The sequence below is a fragment of the Schistocerca gregaria genome, chromosome 6 (genome assembly GCF_023897955.1).
Source record: "Schistocerca gregaria isolate iqSchGreg1 chromosome 6, iqSchGreg1.2, whole genome shotgun sequence".
NCBI classification, from domain to species: domain Eukaryota; kingdom Metazoa; phylum Arthropoda; class Insecta; order Orthoptera; family Acrididae; genus Schistocerca; species Schistocerca gregaria.
Window position 1 is genome coordinate 371194920 of NC_064925.1, and position 12221 is coordinate 371207140.

Here is a 12221-nt window from a genome sequence, read left to right on the forward strand (position 1 = left end):
TTTGTGTACCACGGGGGATCCGTTCCATCTCTTACCAATTTATGAGGTATGAATATCTCAATTGCTGTTGCTACTATATCTTTGAATTTGAGCCACATCTCGTCTTCATTCGCATAGTCAGTTCGGAAGGAATGGAAATTGTCTTTTAGGAAGGCTTCTAGTGACACTTTATCCGCTTTTTTAAATGAAATTATTTTGCGTTTGTTTCTGATGGATTTGGAAGAAATGGTATTGAGCCTAGCTACAACGACCTTGTGATCACTAATCCCTGTATCAGTCATGATGCTCTCTATCAGCTCTCGATTGTTTGTGAATAAGAGATCAAGTGTGTTTTCGCAACCATTTACAATTCGCGTGGGTTCGTGGACTAACTGCTCGAAATAATTTTCGGAGAAAGCATTTAGGACAATCTCGGAAGACGTTTTCTGCCTACCACCGGTTTTGAACAAGTATTTTTGCCAACATACCGAGGGTAGGTTGAAGTCCCCACCAACTATAACCGTATGAGTGGGGTATTTATTTGTTGCGAGACTCAAACTTTCTCTGAACTGTTCCGCAACTTTATCATCGGAGTCTGGGGGTCGGTAGAAGGAGCCAATTATTAACTTAATTCGGCTGTTAAGTATAACCTCCACCCATACCAATTCGCAATGAGTATCTACTTCGACTTCACTACAAGATAAACCACTACTGACAGACACAAACATTCCACCACCAATTCTGCCTAATCTATCTTTCCTGAACACCGTCTGAGACTTCGTAAAAAATTCTGCAGAACTTATTTCAGGCTTTAGCCAGCTTTCTGTACCTATAACGATATCAGCTTCTGTGCTTTCTATTAGCGCTTGAAGCTCAGGGACTTTTCTAGCGCAACTACAACAATTTACAACTATAATTCCGACTGTTCCTTGATCCAAGCACGTCCTGTAATTGCCAAGCACCCTTTGACATTGCAGCCCATACCACACTTTCCCGAGGCCTTCTAACCTAAAAAACCGCCCAGTCCACGCCACACAGCCTCCGCTACCCGTGTAGCCGCCAGCTGAGTGTAGTGGACTCCTGACCTATCAGCGGAACCCGAAACCCCACCACCCTATGGCGCAAGTCAAGGAATCTGCAGCCAGTACGGTCGCAAAACCGTCTGAGCCTCTGATTCAGACCCTCCACCCGGCTCTCCACCAAAGGTCCGCAGTCGGTTCTGTCAACGATGCTGCAGATGGTGAGCTCTGCCTTCATCTCATAAGCAAGACCGGCAGTCTTCACCAAATCAGATAGCCGCTGCAATCCAGAGAGATTTTCCTCAGATCCAAAGCGACACATGTCATTAGTGCCGACATTTGCCACCACCTGCAGCTGGCTGCACCCTGAGCTCTTCATGGCATCCGGAAGGACCCTTTCCACATCAGGAATGACTCCTCCCGGAATGCACATGGAGTGCACACTGGATTTATTTCCCTCCTTAGCCGCCATATCCCTAAGGGGCCCCATTACGTGCCTAACATTGGAGCTCCCAACTACCAGTAAGCCCACCCTCTGCGATTGCCCGGACCTTGAAGGCTGAGAATGATCCTCTGAAACAGGGCAGGCAGCTGCATCTGGCTCAGCCAGAGACAGTGCCTGAAACCGGTTTGTCAGACGCACCGGGGAGGCTTTCTGATCAGCCTCCGGGAACGCCTTTTGCTGCCTGCCACGCCTTGGAACGACCTCCCAATCAACCACAGGCGAGGGCTCAGCCCCCCTGCGGGCAGCAACCGGGGCAACCACAGCGGCAGACCGATCTGGGGACAGACGGGACGAGGTTGACATCCCCGTGATACCCAAGTCCGGCTCCCCACAGTGGTGCCCATTGGCAACAGCCTCAAGCTGCGCGACCGAAGTCAGCGCCGATTGCAGCTGTGAGCGAAGGGATGCCAAGTCAACCCTCATCCGAACACAGCAATCACAGTCCCTGTCCATTCTAATCTATGTTGAACAACAGTTACGGAAACACGAGTCAGTGCCTAGATAACGCAAGCGAAGCACGCAAAGAATGTATCAACTAACCTGTACAAATGCCTAACGACTGCGCTACAATCTGCTGAATTTACGATTACGGTAACTAAAACTCGAAATTGCACCTCCTATACGAAACTCACACGCAATTTAAATAAGAATCTACCAAGTAAACACTAAAGCGCGATGCTACAACTGTCAAATACTATAATACGCCCGAAATATATGAATTAAACAATGCAAGTACCCAAAAACACGCAAAGAAATTAATTAAACTATCTAACAAATAAGTAAGCCAGGGTTATACGACTTGCTGCTGCAACTGCTTATCCAACGGCGGCAGGGAGCACAATGGCTGTGACCAACCGATACTGGCTGTTCAAAACAAAAACAGAAGACAGACGACTACGCGAATTTACACTATTCAGGTACTAAGGCGCGATGCTACAACCCTCAAATACTATAATACGCCCGAAATATATGAATTAAACAATGCAAGTACCCAAAAACACGCAAAGAAATTAATTAAACTATCTAACAAATAAATAAGCTAGGGTTATACGACTTGCTGCTGCAGCTGCTTATCCAACGGCGGCAGGGAGCACAATAAAAATATAAATGACAAACTACCTTCAATAATGTATCTTCATTATGTTACATACATAAACAATAAAACCATATCGGTGCACAAGTTTTCTGCTGCCTCAGCGAATCAGTGCTGTCACCTGCACCCTAGGCAATACAGTTCGGTGGCATCTTGGAAACATACGCCATCTGTCGTCTCCTACAGCGCCTGCCAATGCTCTCATCTCGACAAAGGACTGCTGCCAGAAAGTGCCTCCTCTGTCTCAGGCTACTGCTGTTACCCAAGTTCCCAGTGTCTTCGCTTCCTTGGCATCAGACAAGCCCTAAGTAAGAATTATAACATTTCTGATGATTTGCGTTAAGTATTGTGTATATTTAAGTTCTATTGATGACTAATAAAGAGACAGTTCAGTGAATACAAAGGATATTTGGAATTACTCATACACTGCCATTTCTAAGAAAATCGATGTGAAAGACTCCTCAATTTAAATAACAAACTTCTAAAAAAACTTCACAATTAAATAAAGAAAGATAATAATTAAAAAATAATAATTATCATAAAATAAAATATTCTTCCCTTGTCAATATAAACATATTTTTGATAATAATATGGAACAATACAAAAATATAAGTTAGTAATACAAACTAGCATAGAACAGAATAACGTGGCTGAACAGTAGGCAACAAAATTTAGATAACGGAATAATTTTTGACTGGCTTAGACAACGATTCAATCATTGCCTAACTTCAGTATAAAAATTAAGTTCGAAGTGTGGTGATATGTAAGGTGTCAGGCAAATCCAACACCTTCCATGAAATCCCTGACATAATAAGCAAATCCAGTAGTATGTCACATAGCTCCGAATAAATCGTGACATTAAATTAACCAAAGTAATACGAGTAACGAGTGAGCATATGGAATACCACAGACTAACACAAGAATGCCTAAATGCATGTCATACCTTCCCACAGTGAGACAGATGCAGTTCCGAGAGGAGAAACGAGAACAGAAGCCGAGAGCAGAACCGTGTTAAGCTGACTGCCCTACGATAAGGGACGGACACCCACGTCGCCAGCTAACCGCTAGGACCACCCCCCAGCCCATGTTAAAAGATAGAGCCCTCCAGAAGAACAGTATATATCTTAAGAAAACACTAAAAGGACCACACCAGCTGCAAGTTTTTGTGTGAGACTTTTTCGCGTCTCTGTTACATTGCAAACTTTAAAAACATTGCCCCACCATGAAAAGTATAACGTTTCTCATTGGATAGACATAATTTTTGTAGGCAGAGCTTAAGGTTAAAATTGAGACACTGATTGGTCAGATGAAAACACAGCCAGATAGTTTTTTTTTAAACCAACTTCGGTAAATTGTAGGAAGGAGAAGTTAGGAGGGAGTTGCTTCCGAGACGGCGAGGTGACCGGAGCTGTGCTGCCCGCCGCCCCCTGACGAACACTGACAAGGTAATGAACGCACACAATGCCACATAAGAGCGCATAAAGCTTCACTCAGAACTGCAGAAGTCTCATCTGTTACACCCCCTTTTTGCGTAATACTAGTGTCGATCGTCGATTAAAGCTCATAGTGTTCACATTTGCCACTTGGAGTAAAAATCTGAAATGCGATGATTTTTCTGTTATATAGTTATTGAGAAGCCATATCAGCCACTGTAATTTACGACAACTTAGATAAGTAATTAAAGATAATTGAGAGTCACTGTAGACTATTTTGATAGTTTTCTCTCTTGTGAAACTTAATTTAAACCTAGATTATAGATATGATATGGCAAAGGTCATCCTTCGATCCATTGTAGAACTTGGAAACCCACTCAGGGAATATTCGTTCACATTTTTGTTGAACGCAGTTGGTTTTTATCATCCTGTATTAAATCATTTCCTAAATTTGTAAACAATGTTTTGTTAGTAGAATAAAATTTCCAATGGTGAACTTAACTGCTTTCTCGACGTTATTTTACCACCTAACTAAAAAAGGGAAAGCCTTGAACCCCTTCCACTAAATTTAGTTAGTATTAAGATTCTTTTACAGGGAGTGCAGTGGAGCTGACGCTGAAATCATTAAGTATTTGGTTATATCATCCCTAGTCTCACTGAACTCTTCTGAACTCTACATGTCATGTGTGGTCTGACGTCTCCTTACCAGCAACAGGTCCCAGGTTCAAACTAGCCAATTCCCTAAAAACCATGCTCAGAGCGTCGTTGAGCGAAAGTGGTAGAGAGACACGATATAGAACAAACAGACACCACGCAGAATATTAGAGCGTTTTTGTTTGGCGTATTGGTATTCCGGTTGCCACAAGTTTATTTATCGACTGTCAATTTTTATTTGTAATTCAGTGTTACAATTTTGTCATTTGGAGATAGTGAATGGATCTGTGGGCGCTAGAAAATGGAGGGCCAAGTGGATAAATTGGAAAATTTCCCACATATTCTTCTGCTTGAGTCCAACAGAGGGATGACAGCAGCAGAGGCAGCCAGGAACATCTGCGGCGTGTACGGGGATAATATCACTGGACAAAGCACAGCAAGAAAATGGTTCAAATGTCTCTGAGCACTATGGGACTTAACTGTTGAGGTCATCAGTCCCCTAGACTTTAGAACTACGTAAACCTAACTAACCTAAGGACATCACACACATGCATGCCCGAGGCAGGTTTCGAACCCGCGACCGTAGTGGTCGTGCGGTTCCAGACTGTAGCGCCCAGAACCGCTAGGCCGCCCCCGCCGGCTCAGCAAGAAAGTGGTTTTCTTATTTTGAGGAGGATCGATCCGACGTTAGTCGCTTTCCACGTTCAGGAAGATCTTTGGGGTTTGATGAAGGTCGTTTAAACGCATTAATCCATAATGATCCACGTCAGTATTCCCGAGAACTGGCATATGTGATGAACTGTGATCATTCCACCATCGTGCGACATTTGCATGCAAAGGGGGAGGTTCAAAACTCAAGTGTATCTATACGAAATGCTCTAAGTCAAAATCACAAAAATCAGTGTGTGGCCATATGTACATTTCTGCTTGCTTATTAACAGTTGGCTCGTGAACAACACCGACCACTCCTATTCTGTATCATTACTGTTGACAGAAATGATGTCCTTGTGCTAACACACGGAAAGGAAGGAATGGCTCAACCCAAGCAAAGCAGCAGTTACCCGTACAAAGACCTGCACGAACAGTGATGATATGGTGTTCAACGAATTGCTTCCCCGTGGCGTAACTATAGCTGCCGACATTTATTGTCAACGACTGAGACGTCTTGCAGACGAAAACCAAAAACGGCGATTAAGAAATGTGCATGAAGTGATGTTTCTCAACGATAACGCCCGTCCGCATTTTCCTAAACTAACGAAAAGCACTACGCACGTACTGGGAAGTCATTTCGCACCCACCTTATTCACCGGACCTTGCACCCTCAGATTTTCACTTTTTCTCCTCTCTGTCGAACAGCCTTCAAGGAACTTCCTTGCTGGATGAATATACGCTCCGAACATGGCTCGGCGACTTCTTCGTCTCAAACCCACGTTATTTCTACAGTCGCGTTGGCAGACTGTTGTAAATAATGACAGAGAATATATTATTGGTGAATAAAGTCTCTGTTACGTGTATCTGTTGTGTTTATTAAACTTATGGAAAAACGCTACAAACTTATGCAACAGCCCAGCAGAATTTTACTTTTCGTTGAACGCTTCACGCAATTCATAACAAGTCCAGCTCTTACTACAAAAACTGTTGATAGCCATTATGTTTGTAAACTTGTATAAAAACTGGAATTTATAAGCACCGTTCCCCCGTTGAAAAAAAATACCATGTTCCTATCGTCTAACAAAACAAAGTGGTATATGCTTATCGTCACCCAATACGGTGCATAAGAATTTTGGCATAGTTAGTGACGGAGTGTCCATTACCTCAGAAAACACAGCGCTAAAATATTCCGCAATATTGTGTCTTACTTTATGACTGTATGTATGTCTTTGCTGTGTATCTCTCAATTTCAGCCACGGGAATTTAATAGATGTAGCATGCCATCTGCAACACAGGCGTAGTAAAGTATCGGAAAAATAGGACTAAACTGTGGCATCTGAATAACGTATATTAAGACAGTAAAACGTTATCATACATCATGAGCACTTTTTGTTCAAATGGTTCAAATGGTTCTGAGCCCTACGAGACTTAACTTCTAAGGTAATCAGTCCCCTAGAACTTTGAACTATTTAAACCTAACTAACATAAGGACATCACACACATCCATGCCCGAGGCAGGATTAGGACCTGCGACCGTAGCGGTCGCGCGGTTCCAGACTGTAGCGCCTAGAACCGCTCGGCCACCTGGGCCGGCGCACTTTTTGTAGCGGTGTGAGCAACCTCAGATGAGTTGTTAGGCTCCGTCAATGCATTTCGAAAATTTCATTACATGAGGTCTGCGACCAACAAAATATACGGAACCGTGCTCATGTTGCTTATTAAGCTCGGAGTCAGCAGTAGTGTGCTTATTGTAGTGAACACTTACCTTTTATCGCCGTTCTATCATTATCCGTAAGTCTGACTTCTTTTGTCTATTGTGTTTCCAACACGAAGTTTTCCTGTAAAATACTTGTGCTGTCATTCAGGTACTAGACACAGTAGCTCTAGGTAAGCCTTGTAGATTTGAGACTGCTGCTATAGTTACATCTGACCTCGCTAGAACTTACGTCCTATCAGTACAGCACTACAAATAACAAGCACCAACTGCTCGTTCACTACAGATCCGGATAATATGAAAGGGTAGAATTCATCTCACGCTAGGTGAGGAGAGCCCCACGTCATAGTGACGTAACGCTACTTCACCGTGACGTAAACAAACCTAAATCGACTTCATGAGTACGGATATCGATCTTTGGAGTTGTACCACAGAGGTTGCACGGTAACGTGAATGCTAAATGTAAATACATGTGTAGAAACTAAGTTACAGCAGTTGTGTGGTATGTTCAGCCCATTTGAATTAGTTATTAAGCTGTAATCTCAACAGTTTTGGATGTTATTGTGTGTTTCTTGATGTAATGAATGTGTGAACGGACGAACCATAACAATAACGAAAGTCAAAAATAGCGTCTAGTCATTTTTTTAAAAAATCCGATTAATTGTGGTTAAATCACTTGGATAGAAACGTGAAATAGAGAGAAATTAAAGTGTTTCGTAGTTTTATAAATCCAATGGACTGTACATAAATCTTTTGGGCAGAAACGTTAAACTAAGAAATTAATGTGGTTCCAAAGACAATTCCGAATGTTGCTGGAATATTAATTTTGCCTTCATGCTGTAGGTCAGCACAGAAACTTTTGCTCTTAGGAAATAAATTATTGCTGACGATTCCTTATTTCAGATATTCGTTATGTTCATGAAACACACAATAACATCCCACATTCTTGGGATTAAAGTTTAATAATTAATTATTTCACGTTTCTGTCGACACAATAATGCACAATTCATGTGATTTTTAAAAATGACTACAAGCTTTTTTGACTTTCGTTAAGTTCATGAAATACCCAATAACGTCCCAAATTCTTTGGATTACAGCTTAATAAATAATTATTTAATTATTTCATGTTTCTGTCGATATGAATTATGGACGATTCATCGGATTTTAAAAAAATTACTGCACCCGTTTCTTTTTTTACTTTCGTTATGGTTCTTTCATTCAGACATTCATTATATTCAAGAGACACACAATAACATCCACAATTGGTAGGATTACAGCTTAATAACTAATGCAAATGGGCTGAACATACCACACAACTGCTGTAACTTTGTTTCTGAAATCAGTCACTATGACGTAGGGTTCTTCTCACCCAGCGTGAGATGAATGCTGCCCATATGAAAGTGGGTAAAAACTAATGAAAACATGCTCCAGAAATCACGTGTTTATACCAGGCGGCTCACACTGTTTTGCCCAAAACCTGCTCTTTTGCTTGATGGCGAGATTCTTCTTCGTAGCTGAAGACTTATTTTCTTTGATTCTGGCGAAAATGAAATTTAAGTTTTACAATATTTTTCCATGGTTTCAACGGCAAGGTTACACTTAATGGTATCCATGACGTCATATGTAAGAGTATAGGCCTACCTATTGAGCTAACGAGAACAAATCCTAATCCAAGCTGACCAACTGCTCATGAAATTCTGGTTCAGGGATAAGAAACATAATACTCAAATGACAGTCACTGTGAACATCGTCATCGCAATACTGTTGCTGCATGCAGCAAACAACACCACTCTTTGAGTACAGTAATTTTATTCTTACACGTTGGACATGGACATGGTGGACCTAAGTCACGTGGCACAAGTATAATTTTACAGCAGCACATGAGCAAGGACAGCAGAGGTGATCACTCCTTCCTTTCTTCCTCCGTTTTACGTGGGTGACGTGGCGCTCAGCACATGGCGGACGGTTCGTTTACTCCTTCTGCAAACACAGAAACATAATTATGTCACACTATAATAGTGAGGAGTCATGGAAGTTTTAAAAACTGATTTTACGTGCAGTAACAGTTTTTAAAAGGTTAGATATGTAACGTTATTGCAATTTGCTGGGATTTCAAATTTATTATTTCATGTCTCGTACGCTATAAAATACTTTCATGTCATCATATAGAACATCAGTCTGAACCATACAGAATGAGACAAAAGCAGTTCCGCTACTATTTTTGTGTTTTGCATTCTGGATGTGTAGCTCTCATACTATCTGAAACTGATTTTCATTATTAGCCACAAATAACGTGTAGGCATTAATGTATCGTGGAGAAAATAAAAGAATTCGACAAGCGCAAAATATTGGCTTATGTATTTGACAACATATTGTCACTACTACATTCTACATATACATCTACATTCATACTCCGCAAGCCACCCGACGGTGTGTGGTGGAGGATACCTTGAGTATCTCTATCGGTTCTCCCTTCTATTCCAGTCTCGTACTGTTGGTGGAAAGAAAGATTGTCGGTATGCCTCTGTGTGGGCTCTGATCTCTCTGATTTTATTCTCATGGTCTCTTCGCGAGATATAAGTAGGAGGGAGCAATATACTACTTTACTCCTCGGTGAAGGTATGTTCTCGAAACTTCAACAAAAGCCCGTACCGAGCCACTGAGCGTCTTTCTTACAGTGTCTTCCACTGGAGTTTATCATCTCCGTAACGCTTTCGCGATTACTAAATGATCCTATAATGAAGCGCGTTGCTCTCCGTTGGTTCTTCTCTATCTCTTCCATCAACCCTATCTGGTACGGATCCCACACCGGTGAGCAGTATTCAAGCAGTGGGCGAATAAGTGTACTGTAACCTACTTCCTTTGTTTTCGGACTGCATTTCCTTAGGATTCTTCCAATGAATCTCAGTCTGGCATCTGCTTTACCGACGATTAAATTTATGTGGTCATTCCATTTTAAATCACTCCTAATGCCTACTCCCATTTAGTGAATGAATGCTCCGTTCACTTTACGAACATTGATCCAGAACAATAACTGCATAGGTCGACAGAAAACGAAAGTATACAAAATACTATTGACGTATCGAGTCAATTCAGTGGGAGATACATCAAAATGCGAAACATGTCGAGCTGATATTCATGCCACGGTTAACGGTTGTATGGTTTCCCTGTCCCTTCACAGACAGACACCACATCAGAAATGAAACACTGGAAGAACCTGTTGTGGGTCACCGCAGCGATTTTAAGCGGTTTATGCTTCTGACGAGTCCGTCTGCTTAGCTGGGTGGTAACGAGCTCGCCTGCCATGTCAGCGGGCCCGGGTTCCATTCCCGACCGGGCAGGAGATTTTCTCCGCTCGGGGTCTGGGTGTTGTGTTGCCCTCATCATGATTTCATCCTCATCACAGGTGCGCATGTCGCTCAATGTGACGTCAACTGAAATAAGACTTCCTCTTGGCGGCAAAACTTCGCCGGATGGGGCCTCCTGGCTAACGGTGCCATACAATCATTTTCATTTCTATCCTACTGACGAAACCGCGCGCTGCACTACCAACCAATCCCGAGATTGTCCTATAGAGCCAGTGGCTGGAAACACCCGTCAATGTCCGATTAGTGGTGAGCTTCTTGAGGCTGTCACGGTGTTTAAAAATCTTGCACGTAAACCTTGGAACTATGTGAAGGGAGATAACAATTCATATAAGTGGGATGAAAGGCAAATGGAAGCCTTAAATTTCTTAGTCTGGTTCTAGCAAACTGCAATGTGCCTTTGAAGTGAACCAGGAGTCTAGCGGAACCCGTTTTAAAGTAGTGATCAGCATTTAGAGTCCTTACACATCAAACATTACAGCTGGCCATCACAAACATTAGAATCTGCCACCTCGTTTGCTACGGCTAAGCCTACCTGATCGTCCCTGAAAACTGTTACACCCAGATATTTTTATGAGCTGACTTACCTCAATATTGTGGCTCTCTGATATTGCTGTCGTAGAAGACTGGGTTTCTGCGGGTAGTGAAGTGCACAGTTTTACATGTCTGAACATTTAAAACAAGTTTCCAAACTTTGCACCACATCTGCTTCCGTAGCTCCGGGGTCAGCATGCCAGATTGGTAGCTGTTGAGACACAAGTTCGATTCCCGGTCGGAACGGAGATTTTTTCCTCCGTTCTGGGACAGGTTGTTGTAATGTACTTATCTTCGAACCGTCATAACTCACTCGAAAATCGGCTGCACGCCGTCATATGACAATTTTTCGCATGAATGTTACTTCGTACCAGGACACGGCCAGGTCATAATGATTGTTCTGACAAGGAACCCCTTGAGGCGAGGTCGCAAGTTCAGTCTTTAGTAAGGTTCTTTTGAGTGAGTGTCCAGGAGGTTCAGAGATCAACGTTTATGGAATGTCTGTGTTACATTTCACAAAACCGACAACGTCAACAACAAAAAAAAGTTGAAATGGCTCTGATCACTATGGGACTTAGCTGCTGTGGTCATCAGTCCCTTAGAACTTAGAACTACTTAAACCTAACTAACCTAAGGACATCACACACATCCATGCCCGAGGCAGGATTCGAACCTGGGACCGTAGCGGTCGCGCGGTTCCAGACTGTAGCGCCTAGAACCGCTCGGCCACTCCGGCCAGCACATCGTCAACATTCGAGAAGGGTACATAAATGTCATTTCAGATCATATTTTGTTTACTATAAAATTTTCAATTCGTAAGAGATGTCGACGGTTTAAGAAAACAATAAATCACAAGAAGAAACGAAAAAAGTTTGTTTTTAAATGGAAAATAAGCTTTTTTTTTAATTTTATGGAGAACAGTGATCTGCCACGTTTCTATCTTAACTCAGAACGTATTCCCAGTGGTTCCACCCAGTATGATAATGATGATGAGGTCCCATACTCCGGGGATCATTGTGAATTGCATACATTACAGGAACACTTCGGAAACAATGATTGTTTGTATTACCTTGACATTGCATCCTTTCATAAAGCAGCATCATTGAGGCAATGGTTTGTGGACGATGATACATGAAAAATATAGAGGTCTATCCACGGTCCCGACGTAAAACCAATGGAACACATCTAGGATGACTTAGAACGTCGACTTTGCTCAGACCACAGATATCAACATCACAACCTTGTCTGTTTCCAGTCTTGAAGGAGAATGGACT

General features: G+C 42.3%; 1 protein-coding gene across 10 annotated transcripts in view; it reads right to left on the reverse strand.

The window, feature by feature from the left end:
* Window positions 1-2607: 2607 nt before the first annotated feature.
* The window catches only part of LOC126278677 (nascent polypeptide-associated complex subunit alpha, muscle-specific form-like), a 125258-nt gene continuing 115644 nt past the window's right edge, over window positions 2608-12221 (reverse strand). For 7 of the 10 annotated variants that reach the window (XM_049978921.1, XM_049978920.1, XM_049978918.1 and 4 more), the window contains one exon: window positions 8839-9028. In XM_049978921.1, coding sequence (XP_049834878.1) covers window positions 8997-9028 — 32 coding nt within the window. In that variant the 3' untranslated portion in view covers window positions 8839-8996. Of the gene's footprint in view, window positions 2901-8838; window positions 9029-12221 lie in introns of those variants that run through there. The other 3 variants (XR_007550767.1, XR_007550768.1, XR_007550766.1) reach the window with 2 other exon arrangements.